This window comes from Chelonus insularis, unplaced genomic scaffold (assembly GCF_013357705.1).
Source record: "Chelonus insularis isolate UGA/USDA-ARS -01 unplaced genomic scaffold, ASM1335770v1 contig_403_pilon, whole genome shotgun sequence".
NCBI lineage: Eukaryota > Metazoa > Arthropoda > Insecta > Hymenoptera > Braconidae > Chelonus > Chelonus insularis.
In genome coordinates, this window is record NW_023276560.1 from 555,391 (window position 1) to 583,368 (window position 27,978).

The 27,978-nt window shown below is 30.7% G+C and overlaps 2 protein-coding genes and 3 non-coding genes across 6 annotated transcripts; 2 read left to right on the plus strand and 3 right to left on the minus strand.

Annotated features, from left to right (window-relative positions):
* Positions 1-30: 30 nt before the first annotated feature.
* Positions 31-27,295, minus strand: LOC118068932 (xaa-Pro aminopeptidase ApepP). Its single transcript, XM_035086682.1, has 11 exons — positions 27,001-27,295; positions 5,221-5,447; positions 4,651-4,830; positions 3,312-3,429; positions 2,781-3,159; positions 2,570-2,690; positions 1,307-1,904; positions 900-1,063; positions 739-834; positions 423-648; positions 31-342 (listed from the first exon to the last, which is right to left on the minus strand). Exons 1-11 carry the CDS (start codon positions 27,044-27,046, stop codon positions 320-322), a joined length of 2,178 nt encoding a protein of 725 aa, XP_034942573.1. The 5' UTR covers positions 27,047-27,295; the 3' UTR covers positions 31-319.
* Positions 4,184-4,397, minus strand: LOC118068971 (small nucleolar RNA U3). The gene has a single exon (XR_004690559.1). It is a non-coding gene; the product is annotated as a small nucleolar RNA U3 (small nucleolar RNA).
* On the plus strand, positions 4,613-9,736 carry LOC118068933 (esterase FE4-like). Of its 2 annotated transcripts, XM_035086684.1 has the most exons (9): positions 4,613-4,710; positions 5,367-5,543; positions 6,757-6,908; positions 6,978-7,266; positions 7,337-7,722; positions 7,843-8,011; positions 8,107-8,418; positions 8,488-8,620; positions 8,929-9,736. In XM_035086684.1, the coding sequence occupies exons 4-9, from the start codon at positions 7,053-7,055 to the stop codon at positions 9,107-9,109; spliced, it is 1,395 nt and encodes a 464-aa protein (XP_034942575.1). In that variant the 5' UTR covers positions 4,613-4,710; positions 5,367-5,543; positions 6,757-6,908; positions 6,978-7,052; the 3' UTR covers positions 9,110-9,736. The 2 variants fall into 2 exon arrangements, with proteins under 2 accessions (XP_034942575.1, XP_034942574.1); XM_035086683.1 differs by lacking the exons at positions 4,613-4,710; positions 5,367-5,543 and having other exon boundaries at positions 6,710-6,908.
* Positions 20,355-20,427, minus strand: TRNAA-AGC (transfer RNA alanine (anticodon AGC)). The gene has a single exon. It is a non-coding gene; the product is annotated as a tRNA-Ala (tRNA).
* On the plus strand, positions 23,050-23,122 carry TRNAR-ACG (transfer RNA arginine (anticodon ACG)). Its single transcript has one exon. It is a non-coding gene; the product is annotated as a tRNA-Arg (tRNA).
* Positions 27,296-27,978: the final 683 nt, after the last annotated feature.

Below are 27,978 nucleotides of genomic sequence, written 5' to 3' on the forward strand. Positions count from 1 at the left end.
GGTTACGTCTCACTTATTAGTTTATCACATCTTTATTTATTCTTCTATCTAAATATTTTTATTTAATTTAAACTAACACTTGAAGGTACTAACTTGTTTCCTACAAGATGCATTCATTCTCCTACATTTATATTTTTTACTCATAAATTAACAATAGTTTAATACTTTTTAATATAAAAGTATATAATTTACTTTATTTGACTAATCAATTAATAATAATACCCATCATCACTTCTTATAAATAGTAAAAAATAAAATGATCGAATTTTGTCATAAAGGTGCATAAGTTTTTTTTTAAATAACTCAATCATTTAATGTTTTAACTGAATATCGTGTAATCATCTGGAATATTGGATATTAAAGTTTATTAATATTTTTACTTAATAATCCACTTTGATATTCATTTAAGATTTGATACAAACCTTTCCAAACTTGAAAAAATACTACCAAGGTAACGAGGAGAAGTGAATGTTTTGAAAAGATGGGATTAGCGTGACCAACAAAATATTGCAAGTCAACATTACCCCACTCAGGAATGCTTCTTGTTTTTTTTATCATCCACTCAAGTGCTTTCATTCTTAAATGCTTTTTTAGTTCAGGTCCAACTTCATCTCTTATTCGTTGATTATATTCATTTAACCATCGTCTCTGTATGATATTGATGTTGATAGGAAAGAATTAATACGTCTACCAAACGATGAAATCAAGCCATACTATGTTATACTTAAGAATACTCACATGTGCAGGACTCAACATGTATGGATCTATTAGCTTTGGTTCATAAGGAATCAAGGTTGCTTCTCGAAATTTCAAAAAAACTTGTTTTTCTTTTTGCTAGGAAAAAAAATTAAATGAATTAATGTAATTAAAAATATTTGAAAATTTTTTATTGAACTTACTGGTATATCTGCTTTAATAACTTCTAATATATTTTCTAAACGAACTCCAAAATCATCAGCTTTGTAAAATCCAGGTTCATTTGATAGAAAATTTCCAGGAGCTAAATTAGCAGTACAACCTGGTGTAGATAATGTACTACTGATATATGATACACTAATTGGAGCTAAAAAAATTTTAACAGTTTATACATAAAAGTTTAAATGAGTATTTTCTTTAACAAAAAAAAAAAATTGAATTTTAAATAACATCTTTTTTTTTGTTAATAAAGTTATATGACTTCAACATCTATGTGCTATTTTAAAGTTAAATGAAAGAAATAAATTATAAAGAAAATAAAATGACTAAAAATCTAGAGATAACTATGACTAAATAAATGAGCAAATATGTTTGTAATTATGCAACTAACGTTCGTGAACAGATAGAAAGTGTCCAATGCCATGACCTGTTCCATGCATATAATTTTCACCAACATTCCATAAAGATTTCCTTGCTAAAGCATCTAGCTGATCTGTTCGAACATCGCTAGGAAATACTAAAGAAGCTAATTCAATAGAACCTATGAGCACCCGAGTATAAGCTTCTTTTTGTTCCTGAGTTGGTTCCCCAAAATGAAATGTTCTTGTTACATCAGTGGTTCCATCTAAATATTGCCCTCCAGAATCAATGACCAATGTTGAATTTAAACCAATAATCAAGCTAGTTCTTTCCGTTGGTTCATAATGTGGCAATGCTGCATGTGGACCATAGCCAGCTATGGTTGGAAAAGCAATGCCTTGATTGAGATTCATCTCAAGACGAAAATCATTAACAACTCTAGCTACTTGCATTTCATCCCAACCAGCCGCTTTATACTCCAGCTGTTGCTCCATGTAAGCTAAAAAATCACACATGGCTACAGCATCTCGCAAGTGAGCTTGTCTCATTCCATTGATTTCAACTTCATTTTTAACTGCTCTCATTTCGATGATTGGTGATGGCTTTGGTAATGTTTTTGCTTCTGGAATCTACAGAAAATGGTCAGAATTATTTTTTGTTTTAAATTACTTTCATAATAATAATCAATATATTTATTTAAATATTGTACTATTAAAACTAGGTGATAGTGAAAGAGCAGGTTCTGCTCCGTATTTTCTGATGCCGCGGGCGCCAAGGCGTCTTAACTCTCCGGGAAACATATGAGCAAGGAAGTAGCAGCTGGAACGACGCGTTTACCTTCTGTGTTTGGTATATCTCACAGCTACAACCGCATGGAAGGAAGATCAATAGAACGGGAATAAAGGAAAGTATTGAATTGAAAAGAAAAGACTAGATTAAGATGTAAAAAATTTTAGATCAAAGTGAAGACGATTGGGATTATCGTTAGCTTTGTGTCGAATTTCAACGTGTCTACACGTCATGGGAAGATCAAGCTAAGCTCAACGATCCCCGAATGGACAGGATAGCATGCCAAAGAGGGTATAGCTGGAACTAGGATTATCTCTTCTAAATCATCGTGTGTGCGCACACGCAATCTCTAGTGCATTTTGCTTTTCTCGAGATTGTGCTCACGAGCGAGAAGGTGACTAATAAAGAGGAGTCTTCTACGAGGAACCCATGAAGTGTTGAGAAGTGTACAACATTTAAAAAAATCGTTTATCACTAAAGATGAACTTTAAATTTATCTACATACAGACATATAAATTTTTCGTGATGCTCCTTGAGCATAACCACAATTGGAAGGCAGCCAGACCTTGTTCCACGTTTGAGACATTGTTCTCAAATCACTCCATATGTCTGCATAATTTCGTAATCTAATATAGATAATTATTTCATTTAATCCATTAATAAATGTTTAACTTAATAATCAGGTGAATAAATGAATATTAATTTTTTTCACTTACCTCACACAATCTGCATAATAACATCCATCTGTTTTTAAGTGTATATCAACAGAACGTAAAATTTTAAACCTTTCAGCATAGAGATAAATAGCTCCTTGAGTGATGATAACATAGGATTTGAGAACAGGTGTATTTGGTGAATCCCACCCTCGAATATTCAACAGCCAAGCAATTTCATCAAGAGCTGTTATAACAATTGCATCTGCTTTGAATAGTTCCATTTTCAATCTCACTTGTCGAACTTTTTCCTGCCATGGTTGACCAGAATACTTATCTTCCAACGGATAAGCAGCATAGGTATTATTCTTTGGTCGACCCACTTGCCAGATTAAATCAATTAAATTCGTTTGAACTTCTACCAGACTTACAGTTGATTGTGCTGCACATGAATTTTTAAATTATACTTTACTATTTTAACTATCGAAGTAGAATATTTGAAAAGTTTGAATTAATAGTTCTAATGTTACGTTCGACTGTTTGCTAATGGTAATTGTTGGGTTACATTAAATTAGATATATAAATATCGGTTACCTAATTCCTTTTGCCATGTATCCCAAACATGAGCTGGAATTAACATCGGGTCAGCTCCCACTCTAACTTCTGTGTAATTACGAAATTCATGTTTCAACCATTGGGTTAGGGTAGGAACCTGAAATATTAGTATTGATAATTAATACTTGTAATTATCAATGATAATTACAATCAAGCTTAATAAATTTTTAATTTAATACAACACTATTATTCTAATGAAGATAATTATTGGGAAAACATTTATTGAATAATTAATATTCATGACAATATTTCAGTACTGCACATGATCTACTAATAAACAGAATCATCATATGATGAATATCTGCATAGTTTTTTAGTAAACCAATAATATATATTTTTTTTATTACTATTATTACAAATGTGAGTTCATGATTTTTATATGGATAATTTAATGAAGCAATATCTATTTCATTGACATAATTATAGATAATAGCAATTTTAATTGATGAATCTAATAATACTATTGATTTAAATGGAGTCTTTTAATTATCCATAATTAATAAACGTCAATTGTTGAAATAAAATTTCGTTGATTATATTTTATATTGTACATATCGTCGGCTTAGAATGTCAACTTTCAATGTATTATAATTAACTAATTCCTTTCTGTATATTTACATTTAACAGAATAACATTTAGTATTTTAAAATTTATTATTGAGCTGTTGTACGACAGCAGTATGGACGACTCTATCATTGTAGAAATACTCGACTGCTATATCTATTGATAGTTACAACCTTAGTACTGTTTGTATCAGTCACGTTGAACTATCAAAGGCTGAGTCTTGAGTTTCCTACAAGACCGACCTTCCAGTTCTTGAAAGCTAGGTTATTGTGTATTTATAAATTGTAACCACTCAGAAAACTCTCCTCCCGGGCCCCCCACACTGAGTGCAGAAGGTGAACGATCATCGATGACTGGGATTCCGACAAGTCGGATTCCCGAGTCGTCCTCACGCTCAGGGAGAAGAGTTTCCACTCTTCATCGTGGCTATGTCATACTCAAAAATAGAGTAAAGAGAGTGTGAAGATATACTACAGAAATGATCCTGTGAAGTATGATCTTAATTTTGTTGAGTCAAAAATTGGTACTTATAAACTCCAAGTCACATTTCTGTGTACGAGAACCAAATTCGTCCTCTCCATCTAGTGTCAACTTTGAGAACTTGTGCGCCTGAGGTAGCGCTAAACTTTGAACGATGAGTCATCCCTACTACACACACAGACGCTCTTTGTTACAACGGTACGTAGTAAGATTCATGAACCTTCTAACGTTATATTCTAGAGATATAATTTTTTATTTGCATACAAATACTTACTCCAGCTTGACCATGTTTCATAAGAATCCAGTTGCAGTCGAGCTGTTGGTCTGCTTGAAGGTGATATCTCCCATCTGTCCATAATACTGCTTTTTTCATAGTTACTAATGCTTCACCAGCACTTCCATAGAATCCAGTGAGAAATTCTCGTTTCATATCGTGTGGAGAAACATTTTCATTCTGAAAAAATTTATTTCCTTTATTTCAATAAACAAATTTGGTCTTTTAACAGTTTATTAGCTTGAATTAATTAAAATTATTCATATAAACCAAAACATTACAAACATTTATTAAAAGCAGTATTATTTTTCTAGGTTAAAATATTGATAGAGATAAATTTAATAAAACTCTTCAGTTATTTATCTTCATACTTTTACTACCTATTTATTTAATTTAGTTAAATAAAAAAAATTATGCATAAAATTGTTAAATAATGAAAACAAACTCGCAAATTTTTTCAAATCTATACCTCTGGAAAGCCTGCTCGACCATGTTTTAACGCACTTTTACTCTGAAATATGAATTAAATAAAGTAAAAAATTAAGTAAAACTGTAATAACAAAGATTTACCTGATGATCATCATCAGAAGTAATTATATATCCATCCAGTGGTTTGTCTTGTACTGAAGTCATACGACCCATTTCTGATCGTAGTTGTCGTAATGTAATGGATGAATCAAATCTGTCGACTGGTTGATTATTTTTGTATGTTTTAGAAGGACATAATACCCTCTTCGACCCATTATACTCCAAAGGAACATCCATCAAGCTTTGTTCATCATCATGTGTCATTAGACCTGAAAGAAATTCAGCATGATTTTTTTGGAATATCTAGAATCCAGAGGGTGCATTGAGTGGTGCTTGGATACTAGGCTCTCATATAATAACTGGAGGTAAAGAACTCTCTTTTCGAGTTGATTTAATTAAAACGCCATGGAAACTCTCGACATCAATAAGAAATGACAGTTTATTTATAAAATCATGTCAAACAACTCTCATTCAACAACATTCAACTACTTGCTTGTGAATGAGAGGTGTTCTAGTCATAGTGGGGGATTATTCTAGATGACAATTATGAAATCAAACTGGTTTGGTGACTTAAGAAAGTAAAGGGCATTTGGTTTTTGTTTGATTCTTTAAAAATATGCTCTCCGGATCAGAATTAGTTGTCACGCATGGCGCTATGATAGCTCCATTAACTTATCTTCTGTTTGGCAAATTTTCAATAGATTAAGTGGTTGATTGACGGCTTATTAAACAGTCACTAAATGTAATTAACATCCTGATAGACAGCTTGATTATCACCATCATCAGCCTAGAGCTGATGTTGTCCATCAAAAGTTGCTGCATTGGAAACAATCTTAATTTTTTTTTGCAATGTAAAACCATATCAAATAGCTAGATGTGAATTTTATATCATTTTCTATAAGTAGATAGTAACACTCTATACTTAATATGATAAATTTATCTCAATGATGCATCATCATAAGCTTTAAAAGACCTGATGACATTTAGACATGATCAATTTTATATGTAAAAATGGATAAAAAGTATCATTTTGGTACTTGGTAATTAAATATGACAATAATATTATTGCATCATAAGATCTTCTCGAACATATAAATAAAAAAATACATCTCTAAAGTGATGTAAGTTTTATTTAGCATTATTTGACCTTGCTCAATAATGTGTTCGACTTGTCTATAATTTAAAATAATCTGATTGAAAGCCACGGATCATGAAATTCATTTATTTGTATACATGAATGTGGGTGGAAAATTTTGAAATAAATTATTATTCTTTTCAACTGTAATAATTTGTGAACAAATTATGTGTGCAATTTGACAATCTATATCAATATGTGTATGGGATATCCATAAATACTTTTATTTCAAATTTTGATGTTGAATGATTGAACCGAATTAAAGTCTCATTTTGCATGTCATGCTGTGTCACATTTACGTAATTTCCTGTATTTCATTTGTTTGTAAGCCATAGGCTAGCAACAAAGTATATATTGAAGGGAGTTTTAGCATCAGAGATGAGTTATCATTGGTAAAACAACAATGTGGATAATAAAATTACTTTTGTGTTTTCTGCTACTAGAATTGTCATCAGCAGATGAAGAAGTTTTGCTGGATATACCTCAAGGTACCTTGAAAGGTCTTAAAAGAAATACCATCTTTCATGAGATACCAGTATATAGCTTCAAAGGCATTCCTTACGCTAAACCTAATATTGGAGCTAATAAATTCCAGGTAACAAATCTTATCTCATAACTTTGATTTGTTGGTTCATATTTAGATTAAATGTTGTTAATTTCTCAGATTTCACAACCAGCAGAAGGTTGGACTGGAGTTCGTGATGCTACGAAACACGGAAATAGTTGCATCTTCTTTTGTATGATACGTCAAAGTGTATCTGGTGATGATGATTGTTTGTTCCTTAATGTCTACACTCCTGACTTAAATAAAGATGCTAAAAGAGCTGTGATGGTGTTCATCCATGGAGGTGGATTCAATGGTGGTTCTGGTGATGAAGATTTTTGGGGACCAGATTTCTTGGTAGAAAAAGATGTCGTTTTAGTCACGATGAATTATCGGCTTGGAGCTTTAGGTGAGTATTCAAAACATCTAGATGTAGATAATTTAATAATCAGAATGAGTGAATTAAATTTGTATTGTAGGTTTTCTTAATACTGGAGATGCTAATGCACCTGGCAATGCAGGCATGAAAGATCAAGTCTTGGCTTTGAAATGGGTGAGAGATAACATTGTTAACTTTGGAGGCTGTCCAAAGAGAGTAACTATTTTCGGACAAAGCTCTGGAGCTGCTTCTGTTCAGTATCACATGCTATCTCCCATGTCTCAAGGTCTTTTCAAACATGCAATTATGCAAAGTGGCTCGGTAGCTGCTTCTTGGGCTATTTCCTACACTCCTAAACAAGATGCCATGAATCTTGCTGACAAGTTAGGAATTAAAGCATCGTCGACAGAAGAGTTAGTTCAAAAGTTAGCAGAAATTCCTACAACAGACATAGTTCTTGCTGCTGGTGAACTTTCTAAATCAATGGTATGATCTTATTAATAAATTTTTTGACCCAATTTCATAACATTCTTCAAATATCACTGAGTTATAGTTTGTTTCAATAAATTTCTAAAGTAACAACTACAATGCTAAAATTTATTATAGACTTTCTTAAATGGTGAAATGCATCTCTTCAGACCATCTGTTGAAACAGCTGTAGGGCAAGAAGTCTTCCTCCCAGCTGATCCTTGGGAATTGCTTAAGAATGGAAAAATTGCTGATGTTCCTGTAATAGTTGGTCTTACTTCAGAAGACTCTGGGCTCTTTACACCTAGTAATTAATTGAAGATATTTTGAAATCAATTAGAAATATTGATGTATTTTTTTCTGTTGATCATTTTTAATATTAATTCATCGTTAATTTTTCAGTGGTTCTACCAATGGCTTCACAGTTCAATGATCACTTTGATCTTTTTATTCCAATTGACCTGAATGAAACTGATCCAGCCCGGCGAAGTATGATTGGTGACATGCTGAAAAAGTTCTATTTCAATAATCAACCTGTCAGTGATTCTAATGCTGCGGAACTGACCAATTTATTAACGGACGTTTTATTTGGATATGGTACTCAGTTGACTAGTAGAATAATGAGTTCAAGAAATTCTGCTCCAGTGTATGAATATTATTTTACCTATAATGCACCTTTTGGGTTTATGAAGTCATTATTTAAATTGGAAGATGGTAATGATAGCTTTTTTATTTTATGACCAATATCATTTCCAACTTATCCATATTTCATAAAATTAATAGGAGCAATGCATGGTGATGAACTGGCCTATGAATTTTATGCAGATTATTGGAAGAATAAACCTGCTGCAGGATCAACAACAGAAAAATTAATAAATGAAGTCGTAGAAATGTTTACTAATTTTGCTAAAGAAGGGTAATATTAAATATTATTTTCTTAAAATGTTATTAAATTTTTAACTTTTTTCGTATTAATTATTCACCTCTGTGATGTTTCATTATCTTAATGATAAGAAAACATCTGGATTTGTTTGTTTTCCTGATAAGTCAATTAAGTGATCTTAAAAACAGCTGAGTTAAGAAATAACTCGGTCTGGCTCATAATGTTTGGAAAAATAATAAATTATGCACATATTTAATTTTCCATTTAATTATTAATGAATAATTATCATGATAATTACTTCAAAAATTATATAATCATTTATTGACATTTTTCTATTGCAGAAATCCTTCAATCACTATGGAATCAGCTAAAGTGAAATGGGAACCAATGGGTATTGATAATAAGTATCTGGAAATAGGTAATGAACTTGCATTAAAGAAATCATTGTTGCCAGAACGAACTAATTTATGGGCTGGAATTTACAAGGATGTATTGAGTGGTTATGCAAATCTTTTCAATTGATTTGTGTTCTACTATTTTGATGGTTTGATCTTTTTCACATTATTACAATTTAATTTACTTCAATCGATATTAGGATAGTTTATCATAGAATAGGTATGCTGACCAAAAAATAAAAAATTCTGCTTCAATCATATTTTTACAAGTTTTCACAAAGTTTTTGCATAGTGTGATACATAAAAATTGAAGTTAATTTTCTTTGGTTGATGATAAAATGTTGATGATGATTCAGAGTTTTCTTAATCATGAAAAGTTAAGAATATACTTCAATATGCTGTCATAATTAAAATGACATGCATTTATCATTAACGAATATAAAGCACTTTTTATCAATATTGATCTAAGAAAATGATCAAATTTATCTGAATATTCTTTAACGTATAATTTGATCTTGTTGATACGTTGATACTTTATTTTTACCTTAATAGTTCATTATCAAGCCTCAGGCAACTTTTAAAGACATGATTCAGCAAAAAAATGGTTTGAAATGCAAAAAATCTCTTTGAGTCTGGCTGTATAATCAAGATAAAATACAATGTACAAAAACAAGCTGTTATACGAGCACAGATAGGATCTTATAATGAATTTCCTATGTTAATTATGAATAAATATGTTTTTAGAATATATACATTTATTATATATTTATTTTTTCACTTATATACTTTTTATTGACCGTGAAATAAGAAAAAGATCTTAGATTATATGAAAATAATGAAATTAAGTGTTATTATTCAACAGATTTGAACAATTCTTTCTTTTTCAAATGCTTTTGGAATAAAGATGATCACAATTAGCTAAATTTAATTATTGAGATAAATTTAATTGTATTATTTTAAAAATTTATCATAATATTATTCAAAATCTTTTTATAATTAAACATAAAACCGAATCATATACTCATCGATCCAATATCTATACTGCTCCATAGCACGCTTTTGACTCAGAAAGACTTATCTGACACAAATATTCATTTTTACAATTAAATTTTCTGTACTTTGTTCAACAAAACTCAGCTCCATCAAACTTATTATCAACACCAATGTGATTATAACTTCAATTTGTAAAATTTGAAAAGTGAGTTTAGTTTTTTCAACTGAAAATGATTGATGATATTCCAAGTCCTTCACTGCGTTCATCTGGTAAAAAAGCTGTTAGAATTTGGGTACTTGGTCCTATCAAATAGTCTACAACAATTACTCATTAGCAAAAAAAAATTTTTACCACGAAAAAAAATAATAAAATGGAAAGGTTGGTTTACTGTGGATTTTAGCTTTGTCTAGTTTTGCACTAGTAGACACTCTTTAGCACTATACAGGTTGCTCTGGCATTGCTGCAGCCGTTGCTTCGTCACTCGCTCCATTGTCTATAAGTTATCAGGAGAGTAGCATGTTGTGTTGCTTGCTGCAATGTGCAAGTTAGATTACACTACTTATTTGCAAGCATTAGATACTATGAAAACTAATTTTTCTTGTAATTAATCTACATCAAAAATATATGTACAATTAAGATGACTAATAATCAACTATCATCACATTTCGAATAAAAACTTTGACAAAAATCATTGATGGAGATCAGAAATGGAGTTCAACGAAATAAGAAATAGAACACTGAAGGAGATAAGACCAAGATGCTGTGGAAATGGACCGTATTTCGAGATGAGACTCAACGTTTATTCATCAGGCAATCATAAGTATCATGCTGGTGAAGTATTAAGCAAGAATTCAATGGACCAGTTGATACTTTCTCCCTTCCTTCCTATTCGGAAAGCAATCGAATCACTCCGACAATCATTTAAGTTTTTTTTTCAAGTCATTAACGACTTAATATTAAATCTTCACATAAAAATTACTATCTTCAAATTATTATTATAATTATTACTTTAAAAGTAATAATCAACTAAAATATTGATTTCTTCTGTTCATCATCAATGATGGTAGTTATTGTTACTGTTATGAATAGTGCAAATAATTTGTCAATCGAACATTGGTCCAGAAAATTGTAAGATATAAAATAGAATAAAACACTGGGATTATGGCATCAGTGGTTCGCGTCTTGCGATGATTTTCTGCGTCCACTTACTAGGAACTCATAACGAGTTTGCTGGATACTTTGATCTTACTACTTCATGCTCTGTAAGATTAGATTCTTTGTGCTAAAATTTTTTTCTGAGTAAGAATATTACTGGTTTTATTTAATTTAATTATAATTAGACAACTCTATTAGCTTTCGATAGTTAGCTGTGATAGGTTTTGTTAGATAGCAAAAATATATAATCATTTTGTTTAGAGAAAGCTTAATTGGATGGTTCTTTAGCTGGGTTTTTCATCTAGATAATTATTTATAATTTTTACCATTCATAAGATGTTTATTTATTCAGATTTAATAGCTCAAGATTTAAATTTTAATTTAAAAATTATATAAAGACTACCTATTATAATACATTTTTATTTCGTGTTTAATAATCAAATACCAGTTGATTTAAATAAATTATATGATAATTTTCACTGTTAGCTCTTGATTTTAAACCAGAAAAATCGAGCACTCGATTTTAGTTAACTGAATGAATTCATGTTACTTCTTTGATTAAAGCAATTTACTTCAGTCTAGATATTTTTTACTTCAGCATTTCAATTAAACTGTTAGATTCAAGTAACTGCACATGAAGGTCAATTATATTCTATTAGAAGGATTATCGAGTGAATCGTTTTTCCTAAGGAAATAAAATTAAATTATGAATGCAAATAGTTATAGAGCAGAAATCAAACTTATAAAAAATTAATTGGAAAAAAAATCTCTTATTCTAGCTTTCACTGACTAGATCTTCAACTTCAATATTTTATCCATCAAGAATCATCAGTATAATTAGCTTGATTCCTATTTTAAAATCTTCTCAATATTTTCTGTCTGATGCAAGCATTTATCTATTGAAATATGATATAATTTTCCAACAAATTATTACTTTTAGGATCAAATAATTTTTTTTTCATATCATTAAATTTTTAACTTTTTTCAATGGCCTTCAAGATGTTTTCAATTATCTTATAGTCTAGACTATCTTCTGTTGATTATCCTGTCTTTTAGAGACAATAAAAAAGATTATGTTACTTATGAAAAATAATCAAGCTAGTAAATAAAAAGGGTATATTTTGTCAGAGTTTCAATTGGCATGTTTAATAATATGAGAGGAAAGTTGATTGTTAAGGTACAAAGTAGATCCAGACCCATTTTGACATAAGTTTCGATCAAGGATAATTTTAATTTCTGATTTAAAACGATCACCTGATCAAATATATAGCATCTAATATCTGCAGAATTGATATGAATCCAGAGCAATATAATTTCCAATATCAATATCATGTTGTATTAATTAGTAAACTGGTACACATATCAGCACATGCTGCAGGACGCAGTCGCTGTTGAGGAATCAATACACCTCGTAACATCGAACGCGTGTGACGGCTGAGTTATATTGGTGCGAGCGAACGGTATAAAAAAGCAACGAAAAAGCTGTGGAAGAGGGTAGGGTATGATGAAAAAAATGAAAAAAAGAAAAAGCATAAATCTGAACAGTAGGTTCGTGGACCAATGCATCTTCCACTACTACAACATAGATATTATGATTGTAACGCACCACTGACGGGTTATATAACTAACCAACAGTCACGTCCTGGTATCCTGGCAGTAGTGAGACGCGATGTTGCTTAAGTGGCTGGGTTTCATGTGGTTTCAAGGATTGTCCAGTTGTCTGGAGTCTCGTATGTACGAAGAGTCATCGGCGGAAAAAGATGTGGTTACCTTTTTTTTCAGCTTCTTCCGAGGGTCGAAGCGTCGCGGATGCCCGCCAGAGAGACAGGCAAGCATCAGCTTGAAAAGGCTCTTCAACTCGGCAGGGTAATGGGACAAAACCCGCCTGAGTGTTGTGGGGTGCGGCTGATTAATAACAGGAATAGGAGCAGAGAATTTGATGAAGTTGAATGAGTCCAATATGCATGAATATTTTATTGTATTTCTCCTAGTATTTTTCTTCTTTCCATTCTAAATTCCTAGGATTTTTTTTGCTTTTAAGAATCACAGGATAATCGATAGTTTTATTTAGATAAATTTGAAGTGAAATTAAATTTCAAGTGAATTATAAATAGTTTTTGATGGAAAAATATGAGTTTAGTGCTATAACTGGAGTTTAAATATTGAGAAAAAGTTTTTTTTTTTTTATTTTAATCTTCGTAAAGGACTTTCTAAGGATTTATGAATTTTTTTCAAGGGTGAACAGCAGCTGAATCGTTGCTATTGGTAACGAATACGACGAAGAGGTTTCTTGCAACCTACCTCCTTAATAGGAGCGCAGAATCATCACTGGGGCTTCCTGCAATTTTTAATAATTTACTAATAAATAATTTTTATTATTATTAATAATAATTATTTCTTTCAATTATTTTTGATACAATAAATAAACGTAGTTCTTTATTTTAATTCTACTTGAAATAAAAAAAAAAAAAAAATATTTACACTTTTTTTTTTAATTAACAGAAAAATTAATAAATAAAAAATAAATAAATAATTTAGCAATGATTTAAAATTCATTGATCAAAGTGTTGATTAGAATGGTATAGATTAAAAAGAAAAAATTGAATTTTTCAGATGGAGAAAAAGAATTGGATTTTCATGAGTCCAAGAATATCAGAGAATTCCAATGCTCGATAACCAATAAATAGACAAAAGATTTCAATTGAGAAATAGAAGTTCCCGATTGGTTCTTGGAACCGGACGGTATAGGAGTGTTAGAGCTTTATCACGAGTACACTTGGCGCACAGAGAGTGTGTAGCGCAACATGGCACCAGTTATTTACCTAGAAGTTAGAAATCAATAAATCGAACCTCAAGGGAGAGCTTTGGAACTGGCAGCCCGTGGAAACATGACCGGAAATGGAACAGGGAGGTATCTCATACGGTTAGTAGAGCCAATACTCATCAATACCAAGGTGTTTATCAGTTTCCAATGTGCTACCTTCTTCATCGTTCATCAACCTTCGAATGTTGGCTTTAGGTAAGACTAAACATTTGGGGTATCTTCAAGAGACATTTCTTTTTGAACTTTCAGTCATTGTAAGTGCACTCGCTTTGTGTTTATTGGAAAACAAGGGCGGTTTGATACCAGGAAAGTAGGTAGCAACAGTGAGTAAATTTAACCCCCGCTAACGAGGGTTGTCCGGACCGCGGGGGGTGGATATTCATTCTGTGATATCTATCACGTTGTTTCCCCTCGTTCTGGGTTAGGAATAAAGAAAGAGAGACTGGGTTCAGTCATGCAAGGGGCTACAGTCATCGACCAGTCTTCAAGAACACCTGGGGTGAAGCCCTCTTTGTTAGCAATCGATTTTGTTATAATAGACCTACATCTTTTTCTTAAAAAAGCCTCTTTGATGGTTTTCAAATGCTCGGTAGCATTTATTGTTACTCTGAACATAAATCCCTGTTGGGATAAAGCTATTGAACAGTTTCACGGAAGCTTATTGTTGCTTTGAATAAAATTTAAACAATTAAATTGGGATAAATAAATTTAGTAAGAATTTGATATTTTAGGCCTGATGGTCTTGGTCGAAAATATGATCATATCTTAGCTGGAATTTTAGCTAAATGCAAGATATATTGTTGGATTTTGTTTAGTTAGTTTAGTTAACAATTTTTAATGTTGACTATATGGAGTTTTTTTTATAAAAAATAAAATAAATTAAATAATGTATCAGGATTACAAAAAAATAAGCAGATGTCACGTCAGTTGAATGAAAAAACTTCAAATGTCAATCAGATGCAGAAAAAACAGGTTGAGTTTTTTTATGGAAATTTCATGACTTATTTTTTTAAAGATCAGTCTTGGGTTCGTCATCTTTATCAATCATTGTGCATTAATTAATTAAATATTGATAAGATTGATAAATTTACTATTCTACTTGCACTATAAAATTCAACTTCAATGAAGTTACGATGCATTACACTGAAGACATTTTGATAAGATTTTTGATTTTCACAAATTATCAATGGTATTAGATTATTATCACAAAGTAATTATTGAGACATAACTAATAAATTGTAATTAAAAATTAATCAATTTAGAGGTTGAATATTCATGAAGTAAAAAAGAAGTAAATCTGAGTGCATATTGCATTGCTGCAGTATGAAGTAAATATTTTTTATCAGTCCATAAGTTAACAATATTATTAAATATTTATACAATTATTGCAATTAAAATCATAAACAATAATTATAATAATGATAGTTATCAATAAACCATTTTATTTTATTTATTTAAACAATTATGGTCATGAAGTTTTTTTTATGAAGTACATAAAATTATATTATTTGATTTGCTGGTATTTTTGAATTAAAAAAAAATTGTTTTTTGCAATAAACATTTTATAATATTCACATAAATAAACAATTTATATTTAAATGTAAATGTAAACAAATTTGTTGTAAATATTTATGGAAGGCTTTAAAATAATATGTAGAAGATAAGAAAAATATTTTACAAAATATTGTGTACTTCTATTTTTAGAAAATTTTTTTTGATTATGTTTAAAAAAGAATGATTATTTATAATTGTTAAATAACATCTGATGGTGTAAAAAATTATAATTGATAAAAAATATAAACTAAACTTTGAGTTTATCAATTGTACAGGATTGGATCAATTTCTACGTACAACATAGTTTATTTATATATTTTTAAACAATAATTTAATAATTTTTGGACATCCAGACTTAATTGAAGAAATAGGAATTATTATCTAATTATAACTAATAAATTATGAATTAATTTGATATTCTAAATATCAACACTGAAATCTTAACACTGAATTTCAGCCCAACTTTATCTACATAATTTAAAGTATTTGAATAGAAGTATAGTAGGAAGTGGCATAATATGAGCTATGGAATATTAGAGAAGCATCAGAAATGGTAGAGTAATTAATCGTCTGTTGTCATGCAAACTTAATATAATTATAAACTATGCATATATATCATAAGTAAAAGAAACTACGTTGGGTGATTGTGGCAACAAGTATCGTTGAATCGACGAGTTTGGATGTCTGACTATCGGGAGAGAAGAAAGAAGCATGGCCAGCAAGAGTGACGTTGAAGCCGGAAGTCATGGGTTAGAACCGATGGAACACTTGTTGATCAGGATAGCATAAAATAAGTCCGAAATTTTCATCACAATCGTCTAATCAATAACAAACAACAAAATGTAAATTGGAATGTTCGAATTTTACAGACGGGTTGAACACTGAAATTTCTATTGGAACGTTGTAAACGGAGAATCCAAAAAATTTGCAATTATTCAGGAAAACAGAAAGCGCATGGAATTACTCCACTCAAGTTGTGTATATAACTGACTGACTGACTGATTCGTGACTTGTTACATTTTACAACTGTTCATGCGCTTGCGTACACGTCATTCAAATGTTGGCTTTCATTCAACATACTTACCTGGTACACCGCGCGACATTTTGTGTTGAAAAAAATTCCAAGAAATTTCTTGAGACATTGCCGGCAGTGTATTGAGAGCTTCTTGTAAATCTTACCCACTTCCCTTACCTATTCACCAACCTTTTTATTAAAGAAAAAATTCATTTTCCATCCAACTGGAAACTATTTTCAATTAAAAAGGTCCAAATCCATTAGCCAGGCATAATGGATCAACACTTTGAATATAGTTGATGGCAAGAACTTTACTTTAGTCTCAAGTGTCTTTAAGCAACTCCTTGGGACGTCTAAGCATAAGTAGAAATAGTCTTCATTCACACCGCCCCATTAGTTGGGTAACAATAACCATTTTTTTGTTTACAGATATTGGATAAGTGACAGCATAGTTGAACAGGATCATATAAACACCAAGAGGGACATAAGGAATGTCTGGGCAGTAATTTGTCACAGTTGGGGGCTATGGTCCCTCATTCTAGTCGTCATATTAATTAGGGTGGAACAATAGAGAACGAGAATTTTTACTAGGGTCACATGACCAAAAGGAGGTCTGAGTTGTGGGTGTTTTACTGCCAACGTAGAGCTGCCAGTGTGATCATCAATAAATATTACCTATTCCATTTCATTCCAAAGGTAAATTACTTTTTTATATTCATCAATTAAATACTTCATTAAATATTCTGCATCACCAATTCAATAAAAAACTGATCGTCACTTTTTCCTGGATCTAATTAGATTGTAACAACATCAACAGGAATAAAATCCCTTAAAAAAAACTGCAAGCAAGCAGTACGAATTGCAATTGGTCTTTGTTGGTGAAGAAAAGGGCCTTAGAATTCGTGCGTGGTTGTATCAAGCAAGCAGGGTGTTCAGGCGGTAAATAAAGGGCCTTAAGGCCCTTATAGTACGCACAGAAGGATGCTCAAGTGTGTTGTCGAAGCCTTGAAAAAAAGTACCAACATGCATGTGCTATATCCTTGAACATTGTATGTGAGATGAATGACTGCAGCACATGTGAGTATGAATGGTATAGTGTATAGCTTTAGCAGGCTGGCTTAGTCTGAGTCGGATGTGCTCACGCACTATCCGATGGATGTATGTTATTGGGAAAACATGATCTACCCTGTCGACATGTTCCTTTGACAGCTCCTTTATTCCTTTGTGAGTAATACGAGAAATTCGAAACCTGAATCTCGTCCAAGTATTCAAGGGACGCATAAACATCAAGGTGAGTTCCTTGACAACACCGGAATTGACGTTGCATGCTGGGAAAAATAAAGAAATGGAGAAAAATTGTACCAAAAAATGATCAATATTATAGTAATATTGAATGATGATTGAATTTTTTAGAGTATCAAGTGATGTTAATGATGATGAAGTCATCATTGATTGGACCATTTTTTTAGAATAGTTATTTTGCCAACTGGTCATGAATAATTTTTACTGCTGATCAAGATATCAAGATGTAGTTGGTTTTGAGATTCTTAAAGAATGAGTATTTATACTGCTATCATTTTTATCATCAATGATATTCATTCAATTAATTGTTTTAGTAAAATGACATAAGATTTTGTGTTATTTAGTTCCATTTTGGGAATGATTATGAATTTACATTCATGAATGATCAGCAATACCTTCGGATGGATTCATTTACATTCAACACCAGCTGAATGCTTTAATTGAATATTTCAAATTTTGGAGTAAGGATTATAATTATCAGTTGTATATTTTATATTTATATTTATTCAGTTTTATGCTTGTTAATTTTTTATTTATTTTAGTATGATTTGCTTTGTTCATCATCAATTACTTTCAATTTGATTTCGATAATATTTTCAATACTCAACGTTTATTTGATAAATGTAAAATTTATTCTTCAGCTCTTTAATTCCTTTAATTAAAAAGTATTTGATATTAATTACCGTAAAATAAATTACGTAACTTAGCTGCGGATCATCATGCAACCATATTTTGGTTTCTTTAAATTTCGTTGCAACTTACACATTTTTTATAACTTGTTTTAACTTCCAAATAATTTTTTTATTTATAACAATAAATAGTTATATATTTAAATAACGTATTTATTTATCTGAAAAATATAAATGATATAAAAAATTCCATTTTTTTTATGACTGGGTTATAAAAAATAAATCCCAAGAAATAAATTCCGAGCAATATATTCAACCATTTAAGAAGTCTTCCAACAAAATCATCTCCAATTGAAAATGGACCATGTCAAATGTAAGCACATATTTGCGTGTGTCACGCATATGCGTCGTTTTGTTCACGCATGCGTTATTAGGGTTACATGATGATGAACATGATTAGGTCGTGTATGCCATAACATATGTACATTATATGGATATGTGAAGTCATCAAGAAATATTTCATTGAGGTACGTAAGCAGCTGATGCATACACAGGTTCTTTCTTGTGGGGCGTTAAATGTGTGACGAGATGCACAAAGACCGAAACGTCGAACAAAGAAAAAACATGCGAGGCAACAGGAGAGCACGAGATCGTAGGGGTTGAGATGTACACATAGTGGGTAGGCCTAGATACAGAGTTGTTTTATTGTACCCTCATCGCCAAGGCCGATCACGGGGTCATGGAATTCCACTGTTCCCACGCTCGACCATACCAGTATGTATCATTCTTCATCAAAATTATGCCTTTTTCTTCAGCTAATTAAATTTTTTATCAACATTAATTGAAACCCTAGGTGATAATTTTAACAGAAGCTATCAGCCAGTTGATAAAATATTTATTTCACTGCAAAGAAATCCAAGCAGTTGAGCAGTAGACCAGAGTATAAAGGGGTGCAAGTGTGTGTTGGATAGACGCTTGACCGCACTCGGACAATGGCGCTGAGAACCTGGACCATGATGAGCACCAGGAGTCTAGGAAACCCGTGAGTATTCTAGACACAGCTAAACTGTATATGGCTGTATAACAGCACTAGAAAAAATATATTAATTCTTTAATAAGCAAAAAAAGGCGAAAACATCATTATTGAATTTAGCGAAAAGTTTTCTTTGCTGGAAGCTGTTTCCAGGATTAGGCGAATGAAAGAAAGGACTAGGGATGAAGAGGTTCAAGGAAGTCTTGGATAGAATAGACTTTTAAAATAAAAACAATGTAGTTCATGGTGATGTTTGGGTGTGAATAGTGGGTGTGAGATTAGGCGAGTGGATTAGGTATGTGTAGTGTTGGACAAGACGTATATGTCTCACTATGAATCCGCCAGTTGTTGGTAAACTCTAGCTTAGAAAGCACCGGGAAACATGACGCGAATAGAGCTCTCACATTGAACTAAACGCGTTTAGGATTGTGAATTCCCTCCAAAACGCGCGCTATACTTGCTAGTAGTATAGTCCAGACTATCTTCTCTTTCTCTATATCTCCTGGCATTCACCGTATACTTCTTGCACTGGAACAGCACTAGCCAGAGTCGTATCATCAACAAACTCTCATTTAAAGTTTCATCTTAGTTGTTTTTAATTGACACAACTACTCCAAGAGCTTTTATTTTGAAAATTAACTTCTCCTGTAATAAACCAATTTTGTTTTAATCAGCAAATGTTTCTTGAACAACTCTAAATGATGTAACTTAACTTCATGACTGTCTCCAAGGACATTCTGCTCGTATTACCAAGTTCTGAAGCAAGGAGAGTGGTTGATGATCAGTAGTAAAATGATATCCTATTGAGTACTGTGATCGTGATGGCAAAAAATTAATGAAGGGTTTAAAATAAAAATGAAGAACTTTGGAGGCGCCGGGTATCGATCCCGGTACCTCTCGCATGCTAAGCGAGCGCTCTACCATCTGAGCTACGCCCCCTGTATGATTTAGAGATTCAAATTATCAACTTACACGGGCTTATTGTAATGGAGTCGTTATCTTTAACTGTTTATTAATGAACCCTCCAGTTCTATAGACATAGATTAAGACACATCGATTTACTGATGGTTCATTTTAAATTAATAGACTTTTTAAATAAGTTTTTTTTAGGAGGAAATTTTAATTGAAAATATAAATGCTGACACAGTATAAAGAGAATTATCATGCATAAATAGCTCAATTAATCTCATGAGAATTAACCTTCATTGTCAATGGATTTAATTATATAATTACTTTTGCTTGCATATTTAGAATATGTGTTGCATTTTAAATTTATTACGTCATTAATCGGATTAAACTGTGGAAAGAGGATTTATCTGTGGAAAATATGCACTTAATCATTTATTTTGTTCATTAGTCATTTAATTAAATTTTTTGAAAATGTTATTACGATTTACATCAATTATTAAGCATGCAAAAAATAACTAATGAACCATCACAGTGTAATTTTTATATTAACAATGATGATGATGATCTACTTTAATTTTGCACAGACTCATTTCCTAAAATAACATTGAAAGTAGATTTAGTCCTTCTTTTTCAGACAAATATGTCAATTTAAATAACTGTTAAAAATTAAATATTTGATTTTTTACATACTAATAATGAGTTGTATTTTTTATTGATAATTCAATAATTTAAATTAGATCTCAAAACTTTTTTCGTGACCTTTCTGTTATTTATTATTATCTTTCCATCATTATTTTTCCATTTATTTATTTTTATTCGTGTACCCGATATTTAATTATCAATTATAATGCATGTACCATCCACAATATTCATACCAAAGAAGCTAAAAAAAAAATGAGCATGCTTTTTATTTATTACATGAACATTTTTCAGTTAAGAGGTAATTACAAATATTAATATGTACATTTCATAGACTATACGGTAAAGTTAGTGTGCATAAATTTACCCCTTTAGCTTTTTTTCTTCTTTTTCTGTTTACTAATATATTTCCAATACTAGGCTGGGGTTATATTTGCGGTTTCATGTTTCGCGTTTATCGCAGCACATAATGTGTCCGGAAGGTATGTTATCCCTCCGGGTCCATGGAAATATATACACTCAAGAGAATTTCTCTAAAAAGATATACAGAGAGAGAATATACCTACGAAGTATAACCACAGAAATATACTTTTCGAATAATCAACTAGTTTTATTGCTCCTCATGAAACTCTTCAACTTTATAGTACTATAAAGTCATTCTATCAGCATAAAATTTTATTACAAATGAAGAAACTCCTCTGTAAACGTTTAAATTGCAATTACTATACCAAAATAGATGAGAAAGGTGATTTGTAGAAAGTGAGAAGATCACATTTTCACTTCTGTTATTCTATGATTGCCTGTTACCTCGCGCGCTCTCTTTTCCGATAATTTACCACACTCATTAACATAAAGTTATATCTATCGCATTCTACGACTCTCTAGAATACAGTTGAATTTCTCTAAAACTCCAGAGTTTATTTATTTGCATGTTAAAATACCTGGGACGATCAATTCAACTCAGTGGTTGATCTAGACATTCCATTTCTACTTGTAGCTATTGGTTGCTTTCCCTTTCTACTTTGGTATTTATGACGTTCCTTTTCATCTGGCGCCTACACTATGTGCTTTTCTAAGGCTGCTTCATGTCCAACCTCCACTGGCGTCAATTATTTATGTTCTATTTCTACTTTTGCAAGAGCTTAATGTCTCAGTTGCATTAGCTTAGTTAAGTGTCCACCTTTTTCAAATTTATTTCTGTCATATCTCTATATTTATTTTGAATCTCTATGGTGCATTGTTTTCTTTGTATTCTGATGTTGGCCAGACATTGGTAATATTAGCCACGATGATTGAGGATTGTGAATAGACTAGTGATAGCTGATCTTGCAAATTTGTTTGGGAATTACTGCAATAATTTTTTATCATCTTTGGTTGATATGTCCATTAGCTTATCAGAAAAATTTCTGGTCATTGTGTAGTAGATTTTTGAGCATTGTTGTATTCATAAATTCTATGGATTGCTGTAGATTTTCTAGTTTTTTTATCGTAAAATGTTGGATATTCTATACAGAATTAACGAGTCCAAAGGGCTAAGCATTGTTTCACAGGAATTTTTCGAGTTGTTTGAACACTGTTGGTTGGTACTTGGCATGTTTATCTAGATTTTGTAAATAGTAGAAATTCAGAGCAATGATATCTCTAGTATTCATCCAAGGAAATGTGTTTGATCTTTTTTTTTAAAAAACCTGAGTATTTAAAAGGAAAAAAAAACATCTCTTTTCATCCATTTTCATCAAAACTCACGATATTATTATTAAAAAAAAGAAAATTATGAATTATTCAGTTATTTGTTGATGACAGCAGTAATCTCATAATCAGCGCAGAATACGAGTGATGATAAACAATCAAGTTTTAAGCTCGGTTACGTTGGTAATATTCAACACCTTTGCACTGGAGCAGATTCTCAATAATAAAATTGTTATTAGCGTTTATTGTATTTGTTTAATGATAAGAGACATTTAAAAATAAAATAACGGTTCATGAGCAGTGTTAAATTTGCTGAAAGCACCAGGCCCTGTGGCGCAACGGATAACGCGTCTGACTACGGATCAGAAGATTCCAGGTTCGAATCCTGGCAGGGTCGACATTCTTTTTATTTTTATTGGCTTTTCTACACATAAATTACAGCATTTATTGATAATTAATAATAATTAATAAAAATAAGTAGTTAAATCAATAGTTATTACATTTTTGTAAAGATAGAAAGTAGAGTAAAAAACTCTTCAGTTCAAGAAAAGATGATCAAGTCTGCAATTTATTGGATAAAAGTTGATGGTTGAGTTAATTCATACTTTTTTCAATCTATTGAGGCAATATTGACCAAGTAATTGATTAATAAAGGCTTGTAAATATAATTGGATTAAGTTAGCTATCATTTCATCCATAATAATAAATATTCAATCTTCATTTCTCTATCAAAACGTTTTCTAAACCTTCTTAAGAATATCCTGATCATTCCTGACTTCAATTCAGCATGAAAAAACTTTTCAATTAAAAAAATAGCATTCAATCAAGTATTTTTTGTTCCCTTTTTATTTGAATTTTTCAGATAAATTTTCTCAAACCAATATTCGGTTTTTTATTGACGAATATTTAAATGTTATATTTACAAATCTAATCTCAACCCATCAGAGAAATTTATTTTTACAGAAAAAAACATTTTTGAAAGTATTGACATGTTTTCCAAACACAATGTCAGTTCTAATGGATTAAAAGAATTTCATCAAAAGGAATGATTTCGAGTTCAGTATGAGCAATTTTTTTTCACACAAGATATGTATATACTTTGCGTGGAAATAACTCGAACAGACTACATACTCAAAGTTGATATTTATAGTTTAACCTAGTAGTCATCTTCTCGGGCAATGATCGCTAGATTCTCAGGGAAATAGCGAGTGGGAAGTTGTGTCGTCATGAGAATATTATTGCTCTCTGTAGGTAGGTATTTATAAATGAATTAGTTAATAAATAATCATGATCAGAATATTAATAAATCATTTTTAATATGGAATTTTCTTGACTAATATTTACAATTAATAAAACGTATTAATAGTAAACACAAATGATTAACAGCCAATGTATTTCATCTTTTAATATTAAAATAAAAAAAAATAATAATGGGTCCTGACGATGAACTTCCTATTTATTAAAATCTGTAACTTGGAAAGTTAATGAATCAATTAATTAAATACAAGAATTTTTTTACAAGTTAGCTTCAAATTAGCAGCAATTTTTAAATATAATAACAAATTAATTTCAAGTACCAGACTAATTGAGCCATTCACTTCAAGATTAAAGCAAAAGTATCAAAGTGAATGAATGGAGTTAAACTGCGTAAGGTTGCAGTCACGTTAATGTTGGTATTGATTATTTTTCTGCTTTAATCAGAGAAATTTTTCTTTTTTCACATTCGTATTTAAGGACGACGTGAAAAGAGTTTAATTTCCTTGACGAGTTGATTCATGTAAATTGTGAGTTGAGAAATTTAATCGCTACTATTAGCAAGTATCAAACAAAATATTACCAGGAATGTGTTGGATTAATTAAAAAGCTTTGATTTCGAAAAGTCATTGGAACGTGAGGTCATTAAATGAATTTTAATAAAAAAGAAAAAAAGTAGTTATTAATTTTAATTGAGCAAATGATTGATGTTGATTATAAATTGTTAGTGATTTATGGATTGATGTATCAATTGCTACAGATAATTGTATTAGCAGTTATAGTAATAATAATTGGGGATAGAATTTTCTTGATTTCGTATAATATCTAAACATATATGCAAACAATCATGTTGACGAATCGTTAATCATGTGTAGCTTTATTATTCGCATCATAACGAAGACTGCAAGCGTACAATTAACATGTTCATGAATATTCTAGTATTACTTATGTAAATTTATGTACCTATAATGAAATCAACATAAATCTAAGCTGCTCTATTTTTAATTTAATCGATTACTGGCCATAGTTTGTTATACTACTCAACTAGAAATCGTAGCTAATTTAATTATTGTCATAAATTTGAGAAGAAAAGTTGTAAAAACAATTGTGCTAATAGAATTATTATCGCTTGAGTGATGAAGAAAGTTTATTAACGATGGAATCGAATTCTTTAGCTCTTGAAAATATTTTTGGTCATAAAAATAAACTTGTTCGATAGTTTTGTTGCTCTTTTTTTTTCGATTAACTTCATAGAAAAGTTTATTTCTGAAAAAAAATTATTCATGTGCTAAAAATAATTTTGTCAAAATGTCGTAAGTTGACCTACTGTTTCACATCATCACTGGTATTAAATAGCTTTTCGTCCTCTACAGATTTGAATTATAAATGATGATGTTTATTACTGTACTCTGGTAATGTTCTCTATTTCAGTTAAAGTGGAATTGCAATTTTGTTGAATTTTTGTTTTTTATATCAATGAAAATCTACATTAGGCAATTTTGTTCATTTATAAATTTTATGAATGAATATTTATTATTAATTTCCACTGTATTTATAATAAAGATGTTCATCAACAATCGAGACTTTTAATTGGTAATAAATAATATTTTTTTATAGCACAGCAGAAGTAATTTGATTGACTCCAATAAATAAAATTGCCATCATAAATAAAATTACTACTTAATTGAGATGAAGAAAATAAATTGTTTATTTCCCTAAGCAGTTAAATAAATAAAGGTGTTATGTGTATACATTAAATAGACATTGAGACAAATAAACTGTAATTATGATTGATCAGACAGCTGTTAAATGAAGTGTTCATAACACAATACACGAGCACATATGATGACGGAAGAAGCGACGATAAATCGAGAGGATGTGTGACATTGAACTTAACTCGGTAATAACGATGTACCATGGTCAATAATATTCATGCTATGACAAGTAACGTAACTCACACGGGAAACTAACGTTGCATTTTTTCCCCTTTGATGTCTTAATCATCTTGTTTATCACTTCAACAACAATGTAGAGAATCATCATTCCGTAAATTTTATTTTCAATTTATTTTCAACTCTTTGAACATATGCGAGTTATTAAATCGTAGGCATATGTCAAGAGAGTTTATTTTAGCTGGTTCGAATCATTCGCAAAAATTACTGAATATTTTTATACAATGAATAAGGATGAGTGGTCAAAAAAAATCACAAAAATAGCTGAATGAAATTTCTGGGTAAATGCTTTATTGGCCAGGAAAATTAATTTTTAATCTTTTTTATTTTATTAGAGAACTTATTTAGTAATGAAGTTTAGCCTTAACAATAGATTTGTGATATCCATAAATCATTACAAACCCTCATTAAAAAAATAATTATTAATTAATAATGAAAAATTTTAATTAATAATCATGTACGATGTTTGGTTGACTTCATTTGATAAAATAAATATTTTTATAATTTTCAATTTGTTAATTTATATGATAGAGAATTCAAAGATAAATATCATCATTGTATCACATCAGATGTATGTTGTTTTATTGAATTCATTAGCAAGATTCTTTTATAGTTAAAAAATTATTTATGGTTCATTAAATCTTGAAATAATTTAAAATATCATTAGCTCATAATGAAATTTCAATAATATAAATTAACAATGCTTCTTAATTATTCAATTAATAATACATTTTTATAATTCTCATACATCAAAAAAAAATATGTGAGAATTTCTGAAACATGTTTTATAAAAACCATCAATCATTTTATTCCGTTATTCTATTATTGTTTAAAAAAAAGCAATGTATGATTTTCAGAAATATTTTTCATTATATTGATACATTTATTCCAGCTTAATTTTCGGTTTATTTTTTAATGTTTTTAATTAACTAAATTTCATAAAAGCTCTGCATTAGTTATTACAAAGATAATTTATTTAAAAAGTTCAAAAAGTAAATGTAAAAATGAAATGACACCAAAACATAATACCTTTTCATGTTATAATAATGACATAATTATTTGAACTTACCTGGAAGGCTAATAAGTATAACAAGCAAGTGCATCGACCTCAGCATTTCGAGTTTACCACCTTGGGCAGTTAAACAGCACACGCGCACAAAGATAATTCTTACGGGTGACACTTGCACAGAAAACGTCCTCGCGCTAGGTCGCGGTAAGTCAGTTTGTTTGGGTTAAAGGTCGTTTGCAGTGGAGGAACTGACTAGTGTCTTCTTGGTGTGTCGCGACGAGATTTCGATCAACTCGAGCGACACGACAAAGATAGATAATGAGAGAGATGGTAGTATTTTTAGACCCTCGCACTCTCAGTATCACTGCCGATTCCGCGGTTACTTGGGGTGAGGAAGTAAAGAGAGAATGGAAACTAGTGGTAGGAGAATTGCACAAGTGACAAAGGTAGGGATCATCAGGATGATGATCTAGAGTCTCTGCTGACTTTTTATTCTTTCGAGTATGTACTCTAGTGTTGACGTGAGATCAAGGGTAGATATTTCTGGAAAAATAAGGGTCGAGATGATATATGAGGATATAAATAGATTGAGATTCGATATTTGATTATTCGGGATCACTTATTCTACTTAGAAAAGATTCTTCAATGGATTAGGAAATGATACCTATCAATAATGAGATAATTTAGATATTGATTGGATCAAAACCTTCTTGATCGTTAAGGTATTATTTTGAAGAGTTAGGGAAGCTTTTTGCTTTCTGTCAAGGACTTATTGTAGAGACACAATAGCAAAGCAAAAGTTATTTTAATGAACGTAACATTCAATTATGCAGAAATTTTTTACGACATAATCATCTTTTTGTGATAGCTATTTATCTACTGACCTCTTTAAATATAAATAGTTGTTAATAAAATAAAGAAAATTTTCTTTCCCAAAAAAAAGAGTATTTCACTTGAGCTCACGACTTGGTTTTTTACAGTTTCTCCTTGCTATGTTATTTATTATCAGTAAATGAAGTTTATTAAGTCCGAGAAAAT

Excerpts from the sequence above, each read along its gene's own strand:
- LOC118068932 (XM_035086682.1), bottom strand. The coding sequence starts at position 27,046 with ATGCTGAGGTCGATGCACTTGCTTGTTATACTTATTAGCCTTCCAG. Across the intron at positions 5,448-27,000 it reads TATACTTATTAGCCTTCCAG|GTCTAATGACACATGATGAT; the intron begins GTAAGTTCAAAT and ends AATTTCTTTCAG. Across the intron at positions 2,691-2,780 it reads TATTATGCAGATTGTGTGAG|ATTACGAAATTATGCAGACA; the intron begins GTAAGTGAAAAA and ends TATCTATATTAG.
- LOC118068933 (XM_035086683.1), top strand. The coding sequence starts at position 6,717 with ATGTGGATAATAAAATTACTTTTGTGTTTTCTGCTACTAGAATTGTCA. Across the intron at positions 6,909-6,977 it reads TTGGAGCTAATAAATTCCAG|ATTTCACAACCAGCAGAAGG; the intron begins GTAACAAATCTT and ends TTAATTTCTCAG. Across the intron at positions 7,723-7,842 it reads GTGAACTTTCTAAATCAATG|ACTTTCTTAAATGGTGAAAT; the intron begins GTATGATCTTAT and ends AATTTATTATAG.